The 24,463-nt window shown below is 44.2% G+C and overlaps 1 protein-coding gene across 1 annotated transcript; it reads right to left on the bottom strand.

The window, feature by feature from the left end:
• Positions 1-1,177: 1,177 nt before the first annotated feature.
• MINDY4B (MINDY family member 4B) lies at positions 1,178-23,905 on the bottom strand. Its single transcript, XM_048506483.1, has 10 exons — positions 23,778-23,905; positions 21,853-21,972; positions 19,921-20,015; positions 19,538-19,703; positions 17,206-17,271; positions 14,913-14,983; positions 14,415-14,487; positions 11,918-12,091; positions 6,269-6,449; positions 1,178-1,739 (listed from the first exon to the last, which is right to left on the bottom strand). Exons 1-10 carry the CDS (start codon positions 23,784-23,786, stop codon positions 1,597-1,599), a joined length of 1,098 nt encoding a protein of 365 aa, XP_048362440.1. The 5' UTR covers positions 23,787-23,905; the 3' UTR covers positions 1,178-1,596.
• Between the last annotated feature and the right edge of the window lie 558 nt (positions 23,906-24,463).

The raw sequence follows: 24,463 nt of genomic DNA on the forward strand, positions 1-24,463 counted from the left end.
CTCTAGAGTCGCAGGCCAGGGGGGCGTGTCCCCTGGCCTCTGCGATGAGCCAGAAGCCAGGAGATGAGGTAAGCTTTCAGGGATGGTGCGGGGGACATGGCGCCTTCCAGCCACTGCTGTTCACACGGCAGCGGTTGGAAGCTGCTGTTTCTGGAAAACCTCGCTTGGGGAGCGAGGTTGGGAAACAGCGGCTTTGCGCTGCTGGAGTGGGGGAGCGAGGGCGGCGCTGCTGTGATGCGAACAGCTAGGGATGGCGTTTTTGCCGTTCCTAGGGCACTGTTTTTGGCCCATGCGGAAAGGGCCTCAGAGACTTCTAGACTGGGACCTCTCTCTTGTGCAACCAGTGTGTATAGTAGTTAGTGTCAGACTGAGGCCCTTTGTGCATGCAGTGCTTAACCATGGCTATAAGTTTTGCAGTGGGTTTTCCCCACTTTTTTCCTCTTTAAACAGGAGTCTCCTGCTGCAGTGTCCTCAGCCAAGCTGATCTGCCATTTTACCCACGCATTCTCACCATGCAACCTCCAGCAGGGAAGACTGTGCGCCATCTTGGGTCCAGCATTATTTTGCTAGGCCATGTAAATTTCATGTTGATTTCACTGGTCTGTTGCTCTAGCAATAGACCAGCAGTGTTTTAAACAGTTCTTCCACTTGTTCTGAATTGCTGCCCTGAAGAGTGGGAGGAACTGCTGTTGGTTGGGTCAGAGAAGGTGAGGAGGAGACAGAAAACCTGATGCAAGCCAAATGCAGGCTGTCTCCCTTTGCTATCCCTGAGCTGGAAGAGAACAGTCGTGCTTTCCAAGATTTTGGAAACTGCTGAGATTCTCTGATCTGAGGTGCCCTGAGTTCTGGAAAAGGGAAAATGTGTACATTATGGAGAATCCAACCCAAAGGGAATGTACACTCAATATGAAGACTACAATTGCATAAATGGTGTAAGATTTGGAACACCCAGGTTGGAATTCCTACTCTGCCATGGAAGCTTGCTGGGTGACCAAGGGCGCACGCACGTATGTACACACACACATGCGTGTGCACGCACACACACACACACAGCCCAACCTACTTTACAGGATTGTTGCAAGGATAAAATGGAGGAAAAACAAACAATATAAGTGACCTTAGGAGGAAGGATAGGTATAAATGAAGCAAATAAACAAAGGAATCTGAACTTGGTCTTTAAATAATAGTGATTTTCAGTGACAGTGATCTGATGGGCAGACTACATAAATATATGGAATGGCAGCATTATCTGCTGTATTCCGGCTGTCGTAACTAGGTCCTCATTTACTCCACCCTGTTGTATTTATACTTTGAACAGGACCCTTCCATGACCTCTGTTCAGAACTCCTGGGAATCAATCAGAACAATATAAAACAATGGTTTCCTTTGCAGTGTATTTGCGCCTGAAGCTCCAAGTCTGACCCTGCCAACTGGCATTCTGTCTTTTAGCAGGAAGGGGAGAAGAAAACGCCAGAAGATCAACCCAGACGTCCATTGGGAGCAAAACCTTTTTTCTTCTCAGGCTGCAAGAATGCCTGAGGATGAGAGGCTGCACAAAACAGCACGTAACAACACCTCCTGTGCTCTCCATCCTGATCAGAATGGGGTGGTCCCGTTCCAGTTAATGGCAGCCCCTTCCCATTTAGTTCGGATTGCAGTTTCCACAGAAGGAACTCTCTTCTCTGCGTTACTTTCCTCTTCCTCACTGTGCTTTTCTTCCCAGTGGTGAGAATGAGTGTCTGAAAGAAAGGGAAAACAACATATCCAGCCAGACAAAAACCCAAACAACAGATTTCTTGGCTCTTCTCAAGATTTATTTTGTACTTCAGCTTTCTGTCAGCCACTGCAATGGAGTCGTTGGACTACAACCAAGGTGGGGGGAGGGACCTGGGTTCAAATCCGCATTTTGCCAGGATGCTCACAAAGGGAGAGGGTTGCCAACAGCCTGGGGAAAAAGTTCTGCCTTTGGAACAGAGGCTCAATGGGATATTATTCATCTGGGTCGATTCCCCACTTCAAAAGTGAAAGTGGAGGGGACCCCTGCTCCGTGTTTGGTGCGCCGTTTCAGAAAGGTGTACTTCCAACCAGGATCTGAAATGACGTGCGCTGAGGGATGGGAGGAGTGGCAGAATTGGGGTGACTGTGTTGTTGCTGCATTGTCACTGCTGGTGTAGTGGGGAATGCTGCAGGACCCCGGGGTATTTGCCGTGAGGAGCACGCATCTAGTGGTGGGTGGGGAATCGACCCTGGTGATATGATGGAAAGGTTCATTTGCCCACTTCCACACATTAAGCCTGTTAAAGGACAGGTTTTTTTCCTTCACATTGTTGGCAACCCTACTGGGAGACCTTTGGCCAGCCGCATTCTCTTCACAAAAACCACCTCACAGGATTAGCAAGAGAGAAATAAATTGAGGGGATGGACACCAAAGGTTGGGTCCAGTAGAGGAGTCCTGTATGTATTTAGTAGATACACAAGTGGCATATACTAAAAAGACCCTGTATTAAGTTAAACATTTGTTTTCCAACTTGCATTTTCACTAGTGTAAAACACAGTGGAAATAACTGATGATTACTGGTCTATATAGCAGTGTATTGGTTGCCCCAGTGCCAACTGTACTAAATGATATATTGTCGAAGGCTTTCACGGCCAGATTCAACTGGTTGTTGTGGGTTTTTCGGGCTGTGTGGCTGTGATCTGGTAGATCTTGTTCCTAACATTCCGCCTGCATCTGTGGCTGACATCTTCAAAGGTGTATTACAGTGGGAAGTCTGTTACACACTGTGGACAACAACCATGCGCTAAGTGAGTTTGTATTCCCATTCATACATACCTGGGTCCAACCCCAGGTATGCCATACTGAGCTATGTGCTTAAAAAACTAAATGGTGTGTTTCTTTCTGGAACACAAGGTTTTAATAGGCTGGATCTCAAGCAAGGGATTGCGTTCTCCCATCTATCCTGTTGCAACAATGCCTATGCTGGTTTTTGAGACACGGGAGATCCACTAACGAACAACAGAAAGTAAACAAGTTAGAAAATGCATAGCTCCTCTGAATCAAAGCACCCCCCCTTCTAATCAGCTTCTTTTTGTGGAAAGGGAAGGTAATTCTGCTTCATCTCTGCGTCAGAATTGATTTGACCATTCCACCACTCTTACTGCTGAGATGTAATTATGTGCTATCACAGGAAAATGCCTGTTGTAGTTCTGATGAGTCACTGTGCTCAGCTACTACCATTCCAATCAGAAAGAATGCTCAGAACATCAGTCTGCAGTTACGCTGTGGTGTGGGTTGTTTTGTGGGCTGGTAGTTCTTAAACAGTTTGAAAGGAAACTGTTTCAGGGGAAGAGGGTTGCATACCTTTAGCTTTCTTGGGGGGGAAAAGTGTACCTCTTTGAAATTTGGGGACCATTATTAGAAGGGCAACCCCCACCCCCCGAAAACCAATGAAGTGAAGCTGAATGAATGCCCTATAACAGTCTTGGGACTCCCTGGCTCCTTCCACACATGCAGAATAATGCACATTCAATCCACTTCCACAATTGTTTGAAAGTGGATTTTGCTATTCCACACAGTAAAATCCAGCTTCAAAGTGCATTGAAAGTGAATTGAAAGTGCATTATTCTGCACGTGCGGAAGGGGCCTCAGAGTTTCAAGCCTTTCAGAAGAGCTGTAACTTCTTTCCCTTGGAAACTGGCTTGAGTGATAACAACTGGTGTTGAAGCTGATATTGGGGTTGAGAGTGACTGCATAGCCCTAAACACGTATACTTAGAACTGGATTCAATGAACCAGAATGAGGCTAACTCCCAGCCAAGGTTTTAAACATATTACAACCTCAGGGCCAATTTACAAGGGTTATGGGAAGATAGGATTGAAGGCAGCTTGTCTTTTGATTATACATTAATTTATTTGCACACTCATTTAGACAAACAGTGCAATGCTGAGATGGGAGCCAAATCCCTAAAGAGGTGATGTAACTCCAGCACTGACATAAATGCCACTTGCACATGTGTATGGAGCATTTACTCCAGGGCAGAGGTGTCAGGGAGCTACGCAACAGCACTATGCTAAGGTGTCAGCTCTGCTGCTGTACCACTGCCAAGGGGAAGTTCTCGGGGCCAGGGTCAGCTCTAGATGGCTTCCTGAGCCCCTTTGGTTCAGGAACGCACCCATTATGCTGGCAAAAAGAAGAAGAGTTGGATTTATATCCCCCCTTTCTCTCCTATAGGAGACTTAAAGGGGCTTATAAACTCCTTTCCCTTCCCCCCTCCCAACAAACACCCTGTGAGGTAGGTGGGGCTGAGAGAGCTCAGAAGAACTGGGACTAGCTGAAGGTCACCCAGCTGGTGTTGGAATGTAGAGGCTAATCTGAATTCCCCAGACAAGCCTCCACAGCTCAGGTGACAGAGCAGGGAATCAAACCCAGTACCTCCAGATTAGAGTACACCTGCTCTTAACCACTACGCCACCGCTGCTCCTGCATGCATAGCCCAAGGAGCTGCATAGAACAGTTCCCCAGAGTTCGAGGAAGGATCCCTGTTGGCTTCCCGTCAGCAAGCCATGTTGGAGGGAGTGTGGCTATGCAGGCTGTGCCATCTTTAGCCATGGCACAACTAGTACAACTACTTCACCCCCTTAGGATTGCACTGCCAATGTTGCTTTCTATTTGTACTTTTCATACTACATTCAGATTATAACTGGATCTGCAAAAAGGCTGCTTTGTGCTGCAAAGAGTTTACTCTTTTGCAAGTAAGTGGAACAAGAATAGAAATCAAGTTTCTGCAGTTTATTTAATATAGCAGTATATTCTCTTCAAAAATCTTCCCAGGGGCAAGATCCTAATAGATGTCTACTGAGAAGGAAATCTCCTTCACCAAGGGACTGAAGTTCCTGCCGTTCTATGGTTCATTTCCCCCTACCTAGTTAAAATTTTCATGACTCCTTCTGTTTCATTGGTTCATTTTCTCATATTCAAACACAATTGTAAAATAATCTACTCTTCTGTGTGCATTCGGAGAGAGGATGTTCTATACAGGGTTTAAAAAAAAAACGTTGTAGCCTGCCAAGGTAATTGCTAATTTAATTTTTTCAGGAATGATTGTAGTAGCACAATTATGAAAGAGCAACTATAAAAAAAATTAGGAGCAGTGCAGAGGTGGGATCCAACCAGTTCTCACCACTTCCCTAGAAGTGGTTACTAATTTTTTCTGAGTGCCGAGAAGGGGTTACTAAAGCAAACTCCCTGCCCAATAGGGACTGGAGGTGTGTGTGTGTGGTGGCGCCACTGTTTGAATCCCACACCCATCAGAACCTGTTATTAAAATTTTTGGAGCAGTGGCTTTGTCCAGCTACAAAGTAGAAAACCCTCCTTATCCCATTTCCTCCACCACAGCCAACAGTTCCATAATTGATTCCTGAATATGAGAGGACTGGAAATAATGAAGCTGAAAAGAAAAAGAGGATGATTTAAAAGGAGTGCTTGTCCTGAGAAATCTCAGCAGTGCTTTGAATGGCAACAACCTGACAGTGCTATTTGGCATTGAATCGCCCTAAGTCAAGGAAAAAATAATAAGATAGAAAACAGTGTAACATAGGGGGCCAATAATGTTGTCTGGAATTCCTACAAAAAATGGAATGAACAAATGATGGCAATTTCAGATGAAGCATTAATATGGTACTGCTCCCTGGTATCCCAGATTTTCTTGCGACATTTTGAACTATGCAACTCTTCAGTCTGTTCCTCATATTGCATGACAAAGAGTTCTCGTAGCATCCACTGCTGCTTGAGCGCTTAATACAAAAAAAAAAAAACCCTGGGTTCTTAATGGATTGTATAGCCTTAAAAGACTGGGAATCCCCCCTCCCATCGATAATGCTTTTAGAAATCTCCCCAGGGACTGTACTTCTTTTCAGAAATGTCCTTGTCTCCTAATTGCTAGAATCTTCTTTCAAATACACTCTCAAACAGAGCTTTTTTCATACTGTTCATTTGAATATTCTCTTGTTATTAAAACACCTTTTAGTCTGGAAAGTGCCACTTCTGAAAGTTAAGACACTAAAAAAGGAAAATATAATTAATTTCAAAATCAAATGGTGCATGAGAATCAGTATAGCTTTTTCATTGTTTACAGGGATGGAGAAATGCACAAAAATTGATTTTAGAATCACTTGTGACAAAAATCTTGACAGATATATAAAACGGAAAACAGGACAAGGGTTTCCATTTAAAAGTCCCCCCTCAGGTAAATGTAAACGCCTACCGTACCTACTGTGAGATGCACGGTTGTCTTCTGTGAGGGTTGCCCATGATAAAAATACAAATCAAAAAGGTGTTCCATTTTCCAGTCTGACAAGAGCAGCCTGTTGGTGCTGAAAAGGACACTGTAGATCCCATTGATGTGGCACAACCAAATAGGCAATTTTGGAGTCTTCAGCATGCTTCCAACCTATAGTGGGTGGGATGTAGTTTATACGCAGTTACCATGTGAGAAAAGACAGCTTTTAAAATGTTGACTTTTGTATTAAATGAGTGGCTAAAACCGAGGCTTATTATTGTAAACTACTGGAATTTTCACTTATGGCATCCCATAGAGATGACATCATTCTTTGGCGTTAGATCTTGTGCTTTGGACTGAAACGAGGATTCCTCTTGCTCCAGGATTTCTTTCTAAATATGGCAGACAGGACTTATTGCCACGGCAGAAAGGGAAATCCTTTCCGATTTCTAGATGTCAATTGACACCACCAAGGATTTGCTGTTTGCCCTCCTGGGGAATGGGATTCAAGCATAGTGATACAGAGGGAAAGGTAAACTCCCTGATCCCAAGCCAAACCAAGAGCATGTACTGCCTAAATGCATTCTGATCCCCTGACAAGAGAAAAGCAGCACTGAGACAAATATTTTATTGTACGGATGCACTGCTGACCCAGCAGCACCGTAAGTAGAGCGCCGGCACACCGGCGCTCCTGCGGCCTTCTGGTCGCACCGCTCCCCCACCCCTCATCCCCCGATGAGTCACAGGTCATGAACTACCTGGCTCACAACCACCGGGTGTCCCGGACAAAGGGACAATGGCCTTGCCCCCAGGTGAGGATTAGGCCCAGGCGCCGATGCTCCTCTCCGCACGTAGCAGCCAGGTGAGATCATGCATCACATGATGATCTCTCCAGTCCCCAGCTCTCCCGCTCTCTCCTGAATTCCCCGTTCCGCCCTTCTACACGCCCTGCTACTGAATCGCATAATAATAAAGGTGCCAGGAACCCAGCATACGGGAGAGTCGCTTCCAGAGGAACACTGGACACCCAGCGCTCCCGTTGCTGGCTTTCTCCACCAGATGAAATCACCGTGGTCTGCCGTCTACCGTTCTTACGCTTGACCTCCAGCGGCACGACTACAAGCTGGTTGCCCGAAACCCGGGAGATCCCTCGAACCTCCACCCTGCTCACACCGTCGCCCGGGAAAGGGCCGCGGTACCGAAGTCCGCTGGATCGGCGCATCCAGGGGACCACTCATTTCGGTATCGCATTAGCCGTCCCGGCTGGATCGGCGCATCCAGGGACTCGAGTCCCTAGGACACTTCGTCCGACCGGAACACCCGGTGAGTATGGGAGCTTGCAAAAGCACGGAGCTTATGACAAACGTTAACGAGCTAAAAGCGATAGCGAAGCGGCGGCAGGGTCCCCGTTAAGAGAGAGGGAGCTGCGCCAAATTGGTAATTCGAGGAGATTGAAGCTCAATGTCCATTGGTACCCGGAGGGGGGGACATTGAATCTTAAGGGTTGGGGAGAAAACATCGGGCGACTCTAACCGCGACACAGGAGCCTCGCTGGTAGCGCCGGATTGTTAAGCTGCTACTGACGATGCAGAGACAAATGTTATGTCAATACCATCCAGCCTGCAGACCTATGGCTCCCACTTGCTGTAGGTCAGCCCTCCTTTCGATCTTTTCAACTTCAGTTTCACCCCGGAATTTTCTCTATCCTCCTAAATTGGACGCCTGTCACTCCTTCTGCCCCCCAGTGCTCCCCTGCCCCTTCAAATTCTCCCAGCGGCTCGGCCGCCCCACCCCTGCTCCGCCTTCATTTTCTGAAGCCATAGCACCTCCGTCGCCGCCATGCGTAATAGGCGCGGGTTTCAGAACTTCCCTCGCCAGAACGTATTAACCACGACCTGCGTAAAAAAGGAAACCCTGACGGAGAGAGCGATACCGATATTTCTGCGCCTTATGCCCCGTTCACTTTCCGGCCGGATACCGAGGGGAGGATGGCAGGTATTGTTCGGACGGGTTGTCGAGGAGTACCGCCCTTTAAGCTATAATATCCTCACCGAACTCCGCCATAAGCTGTCGCGGGATCGTTAGGAGTCCACCAGCCTATGTGAGAGGCAGGTAGCTAGCAGAAGCAGTCGCCAAGGGAGAATCACCTAATGGTTCCGGATGACTGGAAGAACCACCTTGTGCATGCTTTTGAGGCCCTGCACAATTTGTGCGATCTGGGAAAGTGAGTTCCGCTTCAGTCAGTGTATCGCTAAGGGGAGCCGCCCTTTCGAGGCGGCGCCTACACCGCCAGCGCAGCTTTATGGAAGCCTTCAAACTGATGCGCTCGCCGTAACCCCAGCGATCAGATTGTCCTGCCAGAGGCCACCCTTACGCACGCCTTCGGAATGTATACAAAGGCGTTTATCAAAGATCCCTAATGCTGGCCAACCTACCCAAAGTTTCTCCACTGCATCCGACAAAAACCCCCCAAGAGCCCTCACGCCGACTTTGTGAACAGGCTCTAGGAGGCCCTTAAGAGGCAGGTAGATGGCCGAGGAGGCCCAAAACGTAGGCTCCTCATGCGTACCTCGCCAAAGAGAACGCCTCCACTGGAGTGCCGTAGAGCAATCATGGGCCCTAGGGCAAAGATCCGGAACTGGCTGGACATGCTTAAGGCTTGCCAGGACATCCGGATCCTCTGCCCACCAAAGCTAGCCTCACCTTTGCCGCAGCACTCTCCACCGCCAGGAGACAGCCCCAAGGTGATTGCTTTAATTGGCGGCAGAGTCAGGACACTTCTGGAGGGAGTGTAGGCAGCCCGGCCGGGGGGCCTACAACCCCGATGCGAGGAGAGTCCCCTCCCCCAAGAGCCGAAGGCCCCCGAGGCCGCCTAAGAACCCCGGGATGCCCCCCTGTGCTGTGAAAGGTTTCCACTGGAGAAGCTGACTGCCCGTCCGGGGAAGCGCTTCGCACCGCCGGGCATCTCCCAGCCCAGGACCAAGGGGAAGAGTACTAGAGAGCAGGCCCAAACACCAAGACCCACGCCCCAAACCACCCCTCTCGCGGCATCTCCGGCTCATGTGCACCCAGCCAATCTCCTTTAAGTTCCCCCACGTAGGTCCTCGTTAAGCCCCAACCCAATATGGCGTGACCCCATCCCTACCCGGGACTATTGGGCTGAGTGCTGCCCAAAGGCCTCCGCCGCTGGAGCAGGGATTGTTCCATCATCCCCCCGGAGCTTCGGGCTTGACTCCCAATGCACCAGTGGGACTCTATCCATCTCCAAGTCTGGAGCAAACATCCACGCGAGGGAGCTGCCTTGAAGCGGGACTCAGCTGTAGCGCAGGCTGATCCTTCCTGGGTTCCCATCTCGCTGCCCCTGGCTTGCCAACGCGAATAAGGCTTCAATGAGCCCCCAGTGCAGCCATCAAGAGCAGCCAATGCTACCATCGCGAAGCGGTGGAAACACCCATCGGAAGCTCCCGCCTCGTATCTGGAGCTCACCCGTGGAGGGGTGTCTGTTCAAGGGGCCTGGTGGACACCGGGCGCTGATGTGACCGTCATCAGAGCAGCCCGAAAGTGGCCTGACCAGTGGCCAACCGAGACCTGTCACAAGCACATCTGGGGGGTGTGGGGAAGACAAACCGGCCAGACGGAGCATCCACGCCCGCTCACGCAGTCCACAGCCCAGGAGCTCTGAAGCGGCAGCTCACAGTCCGCCCTATCGTTCTGGACATCCATGTCAATCTCTGGGGAAGGGACCTCATGAGCCAGGTCAAAGCGACTCCTAGTCTGGGATGGATAAACCCATCACACAGATCATTAGGTCCTAATTGTGCCTTCGAGGAACTCATTCTCGAACTTCCCGCAGGGAAACTACCCCCCTTTTTCTCTCTTTTCTTTTCCCTCTATCTTTCAACCAGCAGAGGCGGGAGGGCCAGACCGGCTGGACTGGCCCTCCCTGGATTAAAATCTGGAGCCCGTCCTGGTACCCACAGCACTGCCCAGTGGACAGGCCCCAGTTTAAAAAGGAGAGCTGCCGCCACTCATGCCCCTGACAAACCTGTTTGGCAGCTGGCTACCATCGCCAGAGGCGGCTTAGCCGAAACCGCCTCTTTAAGGAGTGGTTTCGGCGGCCAAGCGCAGAAACCTCTAGTCAAAGGGATGCTGCCAAGCACCAAATTCACACACAAACCTGTGTGGGTTGTGGTTGCCAAGCGCCTGGCAACTTTATCAATACCACGTCCAAGGCCAGGCGCTATGGCCGAAGCCGCTTTCCTTTAAGGAGCCCGGTTTCGGGCGGGCGGCAATTCCCCAAGACTAATTCGCATTACAAATTCAGCACCATTCCAGCCTCTCGAAGCGTTAACCACCAAGGTCACGGTAAGTACATTTTCCTCGCCAAAGAAAAAACCCCTCTCCCTTTGTGTGTGGAAATTCTGTACCCCTAATCGCCTGGGATTACTTTGTCTCCCGGATGCATCCATCACCCAAAAGCGCATCCAAGCCCTCTTTTGTGTTGGGTAAAATAAGCATGCATACCCACAATTCCCCCCCAGGGTCCGGCTTGCCTCTCCTTCCTGCGAGGATTGGACCCTTCGGCTTTGACGCACCCTGATGACTGGCCCTGGAAGCCAGCTTCCATCAGGATCGCCACCCTCCTTGCCCTCCTTCCTGTCAGAACAATTCTAAAGAAAGAGGAGTGGACGGCCCCCAGTGCAAACCGTGTATTAAAAGCAACTCCTTACATGCAGGCTTGCAAAAATAAGCCTGTCGTCCTATATCAAACACTAAACCCAACAAACCTGATTTAACAAACTTAATTTTGACCTCCCGCCATCGGCTCTCCAAGCCCGGCAGGACCCGGCCCCCTCCTATAACCTGGGGAAGGGGGTGTGTTTCAGTCCCTCTTCCTATTGACACCACCAAGGATTTGCTGTTTGCCCTCCTGGGGAATGGGATTCAAGCATAGTGATACAGAGGGAAAGGTAAACTCCCTGATCCCAAGCCAAACCAAGAGCATGTACTGCCTAAATGCATTCTGATCCCCTGACAAGAGAAAAGCAGCACTGAGACAAATATTTTATAGTCCAATTTATAGGCAATTCCCTGTAAACTGGCTCAGGGCAGCTTACAACAGTAGATTTACAATTAAAGCAGACCAAGTACAATCAACATACTATGGTACCTCAATAGCCAATAACAGCCAAAGAGGAATGAATTAAAGGTGAAATGGAGGGGAAAGCAAGGCCAGCCATGTTGGACACCATTGCTGCCATAGGACTGATGGAATAGCTCTGTCTTACAGGCTCTGTGGAACTATGATAGATTCCACTGGGCCCAGGTCTGACTTTACAGAGCGTTCCGCCATTCTAGATTCAGAGTCGAAAAGGTTATGGTCCTGGTCAAGGATATTTTTTTGTGCCAGGGACTGATAATCTCTATCAAACTGATACGTATTAACAGAGTAGCATCTTCCTAACTTCACCGCCCAGAGCCCCTTGGGGATGGGGCGGTATAAAAGCCGAAACAATAAATAAATAAATAAATAAATAAATAACTGTAGTGAGTGAATCTGAAAGTCATATTGATGTAGATGTTGCATGCACCTGAAGGTTCTTTCAAGAGCTATGCAAAGGTCTACATGATTAATGCACCTGCAGAAGTTGGTGATTCTCCATCTCATCCTTGCTCCAGTGTAAATAACCCACATCACTGCGGGACAAAACTCCATGCAGTAGCTTTTGCACACTGCCTTCAGCATCAACTTTCTGGATCCCATTAAACACATGTGGGCTGGCTCGGCCAGTTAAAATGATATTCAGAATTGCCTGGAGGCAGGAAAACAACACAAATTACATTTTCAAGTGGGCGATCACAAATGGACCCCTAGAGCTGGTATCACTAACCACTGGTTAGCTGTTAAGTTTGACTATACTGAAGAGATTGCTAATCTGCATTTTGGGGGGCATTTTATCTGTTATGTCTGACTTTTTGTAACTTGCTCTAAAGTTAATTTAAAAAAAATTACATGGATTCAGACAGCAACTTTGTACTATTACGATGCTATGCCAGGAATCCTGATAGAGACGTTGGTTTAAATATATAGGCTGAGGGAATTATGCATATCAGATACACTTGGGATTTACATATATAATTGACAATAGTAATTACACCCTGACCTGAACCTGGAAGCTAAACAGGATTGGCCCTGGTGGGTATGTGGATGAGTGTGACCTCCAAGGAACACCAACTGCTGTGACGTGGAGGCAGGAAGTGGTAAACGACCTCTGAATATCTCTTGCCTTGAAAATCCTGTGGAGTTAGCGGTGACTTGATGACCCAAAAAATAGTTAAAAGTGTGGGGTCCAACAAAGAAGAGAAACATGTAGCCCCCTCCAAAGCCCCCACATTTTTGGCCAAATTAGAGCTGCAGTAATACAACTGTAGGGTGGCAGTCCCTTATCAGTTTCCTCCTGCAAAGGCAGATTTCCTTGTCAATTTCACTCATTCCTAACTGCACTCACAGTTCAAGGCACCTACTGAGCAATGGGGGCAAATGTGCATCACCTCAAGTTTTCTTGTACAGACATATTACCTCAAGCTCCACTTTCACTTTCTATTCTCCCCAAAACAAGCAAGACCACTTCTAGCATGAATTTAATTTTTCTTCACAGCCAGAGTGGGTAGATTTGCCAGTGTGCACAGCTTTGCCCTGGGCCTCTTCCCTCTGTCCATAGGCTGCCTACCTTGTCTCATCCCCCACTCCCTCACGTTGCTTTGCATGCTTCCCCCTTGCCGTCCTCCCTGTTGCAGACTCCTTCTTGCTTCTCTAAATGCATGCATCTATACATTGATATAGTAATAACAGAGAGTTGTTTTTTGCAAAGGAACATCACAAGCAGGGTCTCTTTCTGGCTCTACCCTTTTTCCTCTGCTCTGTTTCTGCCCCTCCCCCAATGATCAGGAGGACATTTTTAGAACTTTATTTCAGACAAGTTTCTATTTTAAAAATGAGCCTCTCTCATATCAGCAGCAGCAGTGTGAGAGAAAGACAAAGAGTGTGTGTGTGTGTAGGATAAGGGAAGAGAAGAGAATATCAGTGAGATCTGTGCCTTTAAGGCTGTTGGTGGGTGAAGTTAAGAGAAGCAGCAAATGGAGAAACCAGTTAAGCCTTCAATAAGCAGCTGCGAGGCAGGCACTGGGATGCCTCCTTACGTGTAAACAGAGAAATACACGGAGAGTCATCTGCAAGCCCACTGCACAAAGAAGAGTCCTGAGGTAAGTGTTCTCTGTGTAATTGGCCAATGTATCTTCCTCCTAATGTTACATAGCTCATTCAATATGAAATTGACAAAACTGATTTAATTGCCCTTGCTTCTTTTTATCTGTGCCTGAATGGTAACATGTGAAATTGACAAACCTGATCTAATCACTTCAACATTATATCACTGGTTTAATATGACAAAAATTCTTTTAGAAATCCTTTAAAATGCTGGGGAGGAGAAAAGAACTGAAAGGGAGGTTAGGCAATTACACAGCTGTGTACATAAGGGGCATAGGGTGGAGAACTAAAGACTTTCAACATGACTGCACGCTCAAGGGCAGCTGGATAGTTGGATAGTTAATGGATAGTTAAAAGGCTCAGAAAAACAACAGAGGAAAAATGAAAAAAAAATAGAGGGAAGGTTGTTCTTGTACATCATGGATAACATCCCACCACTATCAGAAATGATATATTTTCAGGAGTGCTGTGTGGAATAAATGCAACTAAAAAGACAAGAGGGAAACCAAGGGATGGAATAGAGGTGTGTGGAATGATGCCACAGAAAATGTTTCCAAGATACAAGGCTTGACCTGTGGGAAAATCTGTGGTAAGCTGCGCATGTGGAAAAAGCTAAAACTTGTTTTAAACATGTAGCTACTTGGTAAAAATCCTACAAGTCTATATGAGCACTGAAACATGCCGCAATGAAAAGGCTGTGGTTATCATAACTTCATCCGGTTCTCCTACAAAACAAGAGCCAACCTCACTCATAGTGGATATTCTAAAAACGAATGGATTCTTTGTATGCATTTTTTCCTATTGCATTTTAGATTAAACACACATAAGAAAAGCAGTGAAGGAGAACCACAGGCCATGCATGAACTTGCTTGTCTACAGGTGAAGTTTCCAGGTCTACCCTGTAACAGATGAGTTGTTGTGAAGTCAAGGTCATTTTGAAGCCTATTCAAAGAAAATATTAATACAGTTTGAATATCAGTGACAGAAACCAGAAATCATTTCTGATTGCAAAGTAAATGAATGTCCTGATTTTTAACACCATGAAAAAATGTTGCCTTGATTCAGTGATCTCTTAAAGAGCACCACTGCAAATGTGTGTACCGAAACACACACATACACACAGAATTCCACTGTAGCAATGGACTCCCCACTCACTGTGTTTGGTAAAGTCAGAGGAATATTATGCACACACTCATACTACTTCTCCTATTGAAGGCACAAATTCACTTATGCAGTATATTCATTCTTTATTCACAAGCCGTAACTTGGAAGCAGTGTATGAATACATAGAAGATAAACTGACTTTACAAGCTAATTGATAGCATTCAAGAGTAATTGGGTACATTCTGCCAATAACAATTTCTTACCTTTCAAATGTCCTTGAGAAAAGTAAACTGTATAGAAATAAGATCACGCCATGACTTCCTTCACAGCTGAGCTAATGACAAGACAAGAATTCTGATTGTAACTGAGGGTTTTATTGACTTGTGCTCCTAGTGCAACCATTTCTATTATTTTAACTGGAGAAAAAAAAGGGATAACCTGAACTATAAGATTGAGTAAATAAAAGCTAGATGGCTACTAAATAATTTTATAAAAATGCTGAATTACAGTGCAACCCATTTTGACGGGTCAGTGCTACGGCAGCTGGAGGCGGTACGGCAAAGGGACCACTGGGCCACCTCTGAAGGGGCTTCGGGCAGTGCAGAAGGGAGTCAAACTTGAAATTCTTCCCACTGCCAGTATCTTCCCATCGTGGTTAATAGCTTATGTCGCACTTTTGTGCAGCATAAGTCTAAAGGGGCTGGCATTCCCAGACTGGAATGCTGGTAGAAGTTGACTAATGTCCGTTCCACCCCAAGAAACGCCATGCCCCGCCATGCACCAGTGTCTGAGTGGATGCCAGTGTTGGCCCTGTGGTGGCCCTGACTTCCAGGTTTCATTGCTATGGAGTTGAGGGGCAGCCAACCACCGTTGTCTCTGCCCCGTCCACTGGTGGAGGGGTCCCTTGCACCAGCTTAGGGGCAAATGCATCAGTGTGGCCCTCCACCACTGCCTATGGCCATTTTCCCCAAACTAGATTGAGGTATAAGTCTGCTACGGTAATTGTCAGTGCATTTGTTGGCATTTGCATGTGTCTGTCACAACCAGTCATGAAAGTGTTAACTATCTGTTTGTGTGTGAACAGGATGTTGAGGTCACATTCTAATGAGCTGACCAATTGGGTACCTACTGGTCAGTTTGATAGCCATTGCTTACATGTTTGTGAGCACATATACCTGAAGTTATAAAGTTAACTTACTTTCTTTGTTCTTAACACTTGAATTCACATTCTGACTCTCAGTCCTTACCATGTGCTGAGAATGAGACAACTGCAAATGTGTAACAGTAACAGTATAGTATTTATTGTTTTATTACCATGTTTCCCTACCCTTTTAACTAGTAAACCTTTTATGCTAAAGCAGCTCACTAATATTTAGGTCTTTATTGGTACCTGCTTAACTTTATTGGTACCTGCTTAATAATGTATATCCACCAACAGCATTTAACTGGTTTCTTTCATTTTCCTCTAGTCCTGCCATGCCTGGTTTAATCTGTACATTGGATAAGGCTAGAGTTTTGCATACAAATGATCCAAGGACCTCTGTCATTCACTACATACCACTAAAGATTTCTGTAGATGAAGGCAGGGCAGAAAGATTATGTTTTCCCTAGAAGCAGGGTGGGTGGTGTTTGGGGTTGGTAGAGAGAGGCGGGAAAGTTCAGCTCAGCAGATGGAAATCCCTTCAGTCCATGGGGATTCCTATTAGATCCAAGACCTACCTGAGTACCTATAGCCTTTAGTATTCAAACAAATTTCAAAATGGCGTCCATAGCTAATGTTAACAGAATTTACTGTATTAGTGTAACTGATTACATCCACTGTACATTGACTTTAACATTTAATTTAATTCTGTACAGAAAATGGAATATGGGAATCTAAATGGCATATCATCTACCTTCAAAGCAGCCATTTTCTCCAGAGGATGGGGTAACTGTGGGCTGGAGATCAGTGGTAATTTCTGAAGATCTCCAAGTCTATCTAGAGAGAATCAGCCTAGATACTGAACTACACCTATCAGTTCTTCTGTCAGCATGGCCAATTGGCTGCTGGTAGGCCATGGAATTCCCTAGTTCTATGGAACATCTGAGAGCCAGGTTCCCCCCTACCCCTATCTAGAGCAGAGTGCAGGGAACCTGGAAACTTTCTCAGATGTTCAGGAACTACAATTCCCATCAGCCTCTGTCAGCATGGCCAATTGGCCATGCTGGTGATGAGCTGATGGGGTATGGTCCCTAATTTATCTGAAGCCACTGATCTACAGGTTGGCAACACTAGTAGAAAGTGAGGATAAAATGGAGGCAGGAGTGTATGATATGCCATGCTGAGCTCTTTGGGGAAAGGGCAGGAGAAAAATGTCCTCAATAAACAAATACGAATAGCTAAGCTTTCCCCTGCCTGCCTCTTTTCAACTAAAAAAGCTCCTCTGTCCCTAAGCCCATTCATCAACAAAGGCAAGGTTGAAAACTCATGTCATGTGAATGAGTTTCCTTAAGGTCCAGTTAAGAAAAGCAGTAAAGAAAGAGGACTTGTAAAGACACAGCACGTCCTTCACTTACACAGTGAATGTGATCACAGAGAAATTTCCGAGCAGCTTCTTTCTCAAAAAAGTCAAACAGCTGAACCTGCAAATTAACATGAAGAATTTTATTAACAGAAGAAAAAAAAAGGGAACATCAGTCATTTGATGTACTAATTTGCATGATTACATGCAAGCGCACTTGTATCTCATGTGTATTTTGCTTTAACCAGAAGTTTGTGAATATGAGCTTTGTGAAGATCTGTCCTGACCCTGGGATCCAGCTCCCCGTTCAATCCAGAAGAAGAGTTTGGATTTGTAGCCCACTTTTCTCAGCCATAAGGAGTTGCAAGGCAGCTTACAAACTCCTTTCCCTTCCCCTCTCCACAGAAGACGCTCTGTGAGGTAGGTGGGGCTGAGGGAGTTTCAAGAGAGCTGTGACTAGCCCAAGGTCACCCAGCAGGTGTCATGTGTAGAAGAGGGGAATCAAACCCAGTTCTCCAGACTAAAGTCCACTTCTCTTAACCACTATACCACACCGGCTCCCAGGCTGTCTAGACTCTCCCCTATCTGCTTTACACTACATCAGACGTAACATTTGAGCCAGATGGTATTGCATTTATCTCTAAATCACGATCCCATCTGCAGTTAGAAAGGGAAGATAGATTGTGGGGCCATGGAGATTTCATTTGTAAATAAATATGCCAAAGCCAATTCAAATGTTGCATTCCATGAGCAGCTAGGGAGAAAATGTGTCCAAGTCCAAGATCTATTTCCAGTTTATTTTTACTAACAGCACAGTCCTCAGCAGAGTTATACCTTGCAAAACTCATTAATTTCAATGGATTTAAAATGGTATAACTCTCCTTAGAATCACATCTCAGACTAGATATGCTAGGGAACTAAATGAATTTAATTACTGAAGTTAATTACTCAGTTTCATTTTAGGCTTCTTTGAATCTTTATGATGTCTAATACAATAGGAATTATAGCATTAGGATTCATTCTAATATTGCGCAATTATCAGTAAATTTTCAAGAAAAATATCTTTCAAAGTGACTTATGCATTATACAAAGTGACATTAACATTTTTGACATGCTTAAGGTCTAACAACATCTACTCCAGCACAAGCTTTTGTGAGACAAAGGCTTTTTCCTCACAAAGCATTTTAAATGTTCGCCAAACGTTTTGGAAACACTTTGAAAAGAATTGTTTTCATGGGTTTTGTTTGCATAGTTCAGAAAAAAATAAAATGTTTCAGTTGAAAATGTCTCTTTTTTCTTTTTAAGACAAAGACGTATCTTTGAAGCTATGGAGACTTGAAATCTGCACAGCCTTGCCAATTCAGACGTATCTATGAAGCATATCTACCTCACAGAAAAATTTTTAAAAGGAAAAAATGGCACATCCATATAATCAACAGACAAAGATGAATTTATTAGTGCACAGCAATGACATAAATGGTAGTCAGCCGTGATGCCAGATGAGAAAATGTCCACAGGAAACTTCAGCAAATGGTGGACAACACAGAAAAGCACTGAAGCAGCAGAAAATAGAAGGCAGCAGAGAAATGAAAGCGAAAGCTTCAAAATCGTGTGGGAGAAATAAAATATTTCCTGAGCTCCACACAGCAAGCAGGAAATGTTTTGAAAATATTTTGGAAAAAAAGATTGTTAGTTTACTAAATCTAAATAAAAAAATGGCTTTGAGGGCAGAAAATTGTAAAACTGTTTCCAAAATGCTTCTTTTTTGTAATCACTTTAAAAGCTGTGTTAAGGAGACTCCACCAGAGGGAAGCACTTCTTTATTTCTTTCCTCAAACTGTTTTATTTTGTTGTGCGGAAAGAGTCAAAGCTCACTTCTTCAGATATTATGGTAAGAACTATCTTTTTCTTAATTGTTACAGAAAATCACAGAAGGGGACTCTATGCTCAATTCTTTTTGGTTTTTGCTGCTTCTTTGGTACTTTTCTGTTGAAATGAGGTAAAATTGTTTTCTTTTTCCCCATTGTATCTGAAGCAATGAACTCTGACTCCCAAAAGTTCATACTGCAATAAATGTTGTTAGTCTTTAAGATACCACCGGACTTATGTTTGTTTAACTACACTAAACTAACACGGCTAAACAAAACAAAAGCCCAGAGGTATCTTATAGACTAACTTTTCTTTAACAGGCTCTGGGAAATTAATATCTGTCTGAAAAAAAGTGACAAAGTTTTATACATAAACAGAACTCTGTCAGTGGTCCAGCTGTGGCTTTAATATTTGTAGCAGAACATGAAGTGTGGAGTTTTAGTGAGACGGTTGATTTTGTGCCTTTTAACATCAAGTGAGATTTTCTCTCTTTGCCAAAAAAGTATGTTCGTACTCACTCTTTCAGTAAAATTATCCACTTTGTAGTCTATACTTGGAGTCAAATAAGTATCACTGGTGACAAGACAGACAGTAGCTTTCTGACCTTCTCCTGCTTTCCATAGAATATCTGTCAAAGCTGCGACAAGAGCCTTTTCTTGTTCTTTTTGGCTTAATTCACATAAACTGTAAAGTAGGATACAAAAGACTCTGTGATAGAATCCACATTACCAAACCAGCATAATAATGCAATTCATCACCCTTCAGTCTCTGAAAACACATTGTGGTTTTTCATTCTCTATCTAGACTATGCTACAAATGGACTTGGTGCTGGGTACAGAACCCTTATTCTAGGGCACAATTCATAGCACATAAGTAAATATCCTCCAGTGCATTTCTGTACCTTTGAAGATGGATGTTTTCCTCTTTATTCTGTACGAACAGTAAGTATTTAATGATGTTCACTTGAACGGCCATCTGAATAGCTATTGCTCCACCCTGAAAGAAAGTATTAGGCAATTGTTCTTTTCAAATCAGGATCTACATTGACTTACAGATATGCACATATTAATTAGCACTTCCCATTACTGACATTCCAGCGCTGTATTCTTCCAATGCAGAATCAACGCTTCAAATGAGTGATATTTCAAAGTTTTGTTCTTCTGTTCGTAGCTTTCTTAATTTTAATTTGCAGGCTGGACTGTTTAATTTTCTTTAAGCAGAAGCTCAGAAGTGACAAGGACTTTGGTAAACAAGTGTGAACCTTCCTTAAATTCTGTTATTAGGCTCTGAGCCTGCAAGACTGAGGAATCTATATAATATTTCTGGAAACTAACATAAGTCAGTGGTGAGAGCATGGCTGAGAAAGCTTGAACAGGTCTCTCCAGCAGCTAGCTGTGACAATCATCAGAGTGTAGCTGCCGCAGGCACAGGAAGGCTTCTACATGCACAGGTGCCAGTTCATGTTTTGAACAGCCGGGGAAACCTGCTGTTTCACCTCTGCATTTGCTTAGCCACATTGAGATGTGCTGAAGGTCCAGCCATGACACATTGTTCCTATAACAAGAAAGGTGCTTTATAATCCATTCCCATCCATATAGACTGAGGCTATTTCCACACAGTTTGCTCTGAGTTCAATGTTGTGGGAGACATTCCCCCTCCCCGCTTTCCCACACCATTATCATCCATTTATCTTACAGGATTTCCTCAGTTTCCCCACCCCCCTTCTGAATTTCCTCACCTCTGCTTTGTTTTGAGGGTTTTCGGAGAAATTATAGCAAAGCCTGGATGACTGGCATACAGGAGAGAAAGTCAGAATTTTTCAGTCCTGTTCACATAGCAGTCATTTCTCTCACAGTGGCTATTTTGTTCCCCTGCTTCTGGGGTGGAGGGATTTTAAAATTTATTTATTTGCAGAATTTATACTCTGCCTTTATACCTTCATGAGGGACACCAAGGTGGTTAACAGCTTAAAAACATACATTATTAAAATACATTTAAAAAATCTTTAAAACAAAACCAAGATTAAAATATATGTACAAAAGCATAAAAACAACAATTATAACAGAGGTCAGGAAGAAGAGAATCACTGAGGGAATATCAGACTGCACAAAAAGGAGACTTAACTTACTGGCAAAAGATGGCAACAGACATATGAGTCTCCCCCAGCAAAGAGTTCCAGAGTTTTTGGTGCCACAACTGAGAAGGCTCTCTCCTCGGTTGCCACCTGCTGAAACTCAGGCTCCTTCTGCACATGCAGAATAATGCACTTTCAAACTACTTTCAGTGCTCTTTGAAGCTGTGCGGAATAGCAAAATCCACTTGCAAACAGTTGTGAAAGTGGTTTGAAAACGCATTATTCTGTGTGTGCGGAAGGGGCTTCAGATAATGGGAACACCCAAAGCAATGGCTTGGAAGATAACCCAAGTAGCCAGGCTAGGCAGTAGGCCATCCTCCAGGCATGCTGGTAACTGAATATCATTATGCTGATGTAAAGTTCTAACATAAAGTTCTAAAGTTCTCTGAATTCTCAGCTTTCATTTTTTTTAGTACACGTTTCTAGCCTCTTCCAATGCAGATATATTTTTCCTTTTATATCTCTGCAATGAAAAAGGCTGGAGACTGTAAAAAGAATGAAAATTGGGAAGCCCTACTGCCGCTGCACTCTGTTTATATCCACAACTGAGAATCTACAGTTCTGTTGCATAATCTCATTTTACATGGAAAAAACAGAGGCTCATATCTAGTGATTTTGCCTGTTCCACCCTGCCAATTTATGGTTCCACTGGGACTAGTCTGAACCAGATACAGTATTTATTCGTGCATGATGGCTCACCTTATCTATCTCCAGTGCATAGGCCAGGTCAGCACATGGTTTATGAAATCTAAAATATGCCTTTTTCCATTCATAGCTGAAGACTTGGAATGTGCTTCCAAATAACATCTTTCGTAGCCCCTTAAGATGGAAAACATAAAATTTAGTTTCCTTAAAAGAGATAATATTTTTGGTTTCATGGGAGAGACTCTGGTCCTTTCTGCACAACACAAATAAAACATCTTGCAAACATTATAAAAAAACCTGTTTTGACTTTTTTTGTCTGCATGGTTTATTTTATGTTCTGCAAGTGTTTTAGTTCTTGAAAATAATTTGATTTGGTTTGGTTTTTCTAAACAGAAGATGCTTTGCCTTTTAATGGTTTTTTTAACCATGCATGTGTAGCTTCGAAGCCACGCACATGTAGCTTTGAAGCCACAACCTTTGCAGCTATGCCAGTTTTCTAGTGATTTGATTGGCTGTGACTGTTGCCTGATTGGATGTAAGGCTCATTCCGCGCATGCAGAATAATGCACTTTCAAACTGCTTTCAGTGCTCTTTGAAGCTGTGCAGAATAGCAAAATCCACTTGCAAACAGTTGTGAAAGTGGTTTGAAAATGCATTATTTTGCATGTGCAGAAGGGGCCTAAATGTGACTGATTGAATGTAAATGTTGCTCTGTTTAGAACAGAATTTGGATTGCACAGAATACCTTTCCTATCACTTTTACAAAGACCTCATTTCCACCCTTTATCACTATAAATATGTTTGACAAACCTGCAGATCAAACTACCAGCTTTCTACATTTCATGCTGTAGACACCCCTCCACCCCCAATACCACCAGAGGACCTTTTTTGGATTCTCTTAAAAATAGTTGAGGAGAAGTAGTCTAATAATTTTAATGGGCTGTTTTATCTGATTACAACCTTGAACAATATCTGTGAATTTTCACTTAAACTTTTGGCTACTCTGAGCCATTATGTATCCTATTTATTCTACTTCATCATTTTGCCTACCTGTTCAAACCTTTGACCTCTCATCCAGATAATTCTGTTGATTTATGATGTGATTCATTTCTATCCCAACTGTTCCGTTTCCCCCCTACACTGATAATTTATGCTTGAAAGATTCATGGCAGAATTCACATTAAGGCCCCTTCTGCACATGCAGAATAATGCACATTCAATCCACTTTCACAATTGCTTGAAAGTGGATTTTGCTATTCTGCGCAGTAAAATCCAGCTTCGAAGTGCATTGAAAGTGGATAGAAAGTGCATTATTCTGCATGTGTGGAAGGGGTCTAAGCCTCTCTGCCTCCCCTCACCCCATAAGCAGAATTCCCAGTATGATTTTCCTTCACATATTTGAATGAGTGAGTGTGACCAGCAAAATTTCATATTAAGGTATTAAACTTTATAGTGCTCCTGAATTTCTGTTGTACTTTACCTTTGACAAACTTAACACAGATATCCCTTTGTAGTACCTCTAACGACACAGTTGTTTTGCTACAACAAAACTCAGAGGCAAAGTGAGCTGTAATTGGGTGTAAATTGCACTAGCTATCTGTAACATCCTCAGGGACACAACCTGTGGAAAACAGCAGTTGCGCATAGACTCTCATGCAAGGAAACCCACATCTCCCAGTTTTCGGCCCAGTGTTATGCCTTAAAACTGAAAAGACAAAACCCTTTAAAATAGGCATGAGGAAGTACATCTCAGTAAATGACTGCCCTTTATCTAACGGAGCTGCAGTTTTCTGCACTGCAAATCAGCAGTGTTCTCAAAAAGCACTCCCAATAAACAACCCCCTTTCCTTTTTAATTATTTCTAGCAACAGCAACAAGCAGCCTTGATTCCAACTGTGCTCCTGGATAAGATTTCTGTGTGTCTTTAATGCTGGTGAGATTAAATTTCAGCTCATACTTAATTGACAAGGTCTGCTCACCACTGCCATTTCCCGTGAGATAGGCTGTCCTCCTTGGTTTGATGAGACCAGGAGAGTTTTGGGAATTGAATTAAGATTATTGGATGGAAACTGGTCCTGTTTTAGGGGACTGGTAGTTGCTCCAGCAGTGTTCTCTTTGTCATCATCAGGTATGGGGTCTTGGCATTTCTGTAGCAATAAAAGAGAAGCAGAAACTGAGCTATATTAGGTATTTGCTTCAAATGCAGGTATTAGGTATTAGTATTTGCTTCAAATGCAGGTATTAGGTATTAGTATTTGCTTCAAATGCAGCAGTCCCAATAGACTTACTCCTAACCTCGAAACCACTGCATTATTCCTTTTCTGACTAGGTTTTATCTGGCTATTATCCTGAACAAAGGAACCATAGGAAAACATTAACAGATAACATATTTTCTCTTTTTCTGCAAGAAGACAAGAAGTTATGGCAAAACTACACATCAGGGATCTAGCTCCCGTTTTAAAAAAAGTATGAGATTTTTAAAAGTAAAATTGCACAGACAGCACTGTTTATAAAATAATTTTTATATAACTACATCTATTGTCTTGAACATATTTACTTCAAGGTAGATTCTACTGAAACTTTCTTCCAAGTAAATGGGGTTTGATATCTTTAGGACCGAGAGGTAATTTGTAGCCATATACATAGTGCTTATAAATGTTGCATT

This window comes from Sphaerodactylus townsendi, linkage group LG08 (genome assembly GCF_021028975.2).
Source record: "Sphaerodactylus townsendi isolate TG3544 linkage group LG08, MPM_Stown_v2.3, whole genome shotgun sequence".
In the NCBI taxonomy this organism is placed as follows: Eukaryota; Metazoa; Chordata; class Lepidosauria; order Squamata; family Sphaerodactylidae; genus Sphaerodactylus; species Sphaerodactylus townsendi.

Coding starts and splice junctions, on each gene's coding strand:
- MINDY4B (XM_048506483.1), bottom strand. Junction 17,272..19,537: donor TGGATAATTTTACTGAAAGA/GTGAGTACGAAC, acceptor GTTAATTTGCAG/GTTCAGCTGTTTGACTTTTT. Junction 1,740..6,268: donor AACCGTGCATCTCACAGTAG/GTACGGTAGGCG, acceptor CCTTTCTTTCAG/ACACTCATTCTCACCACTGG.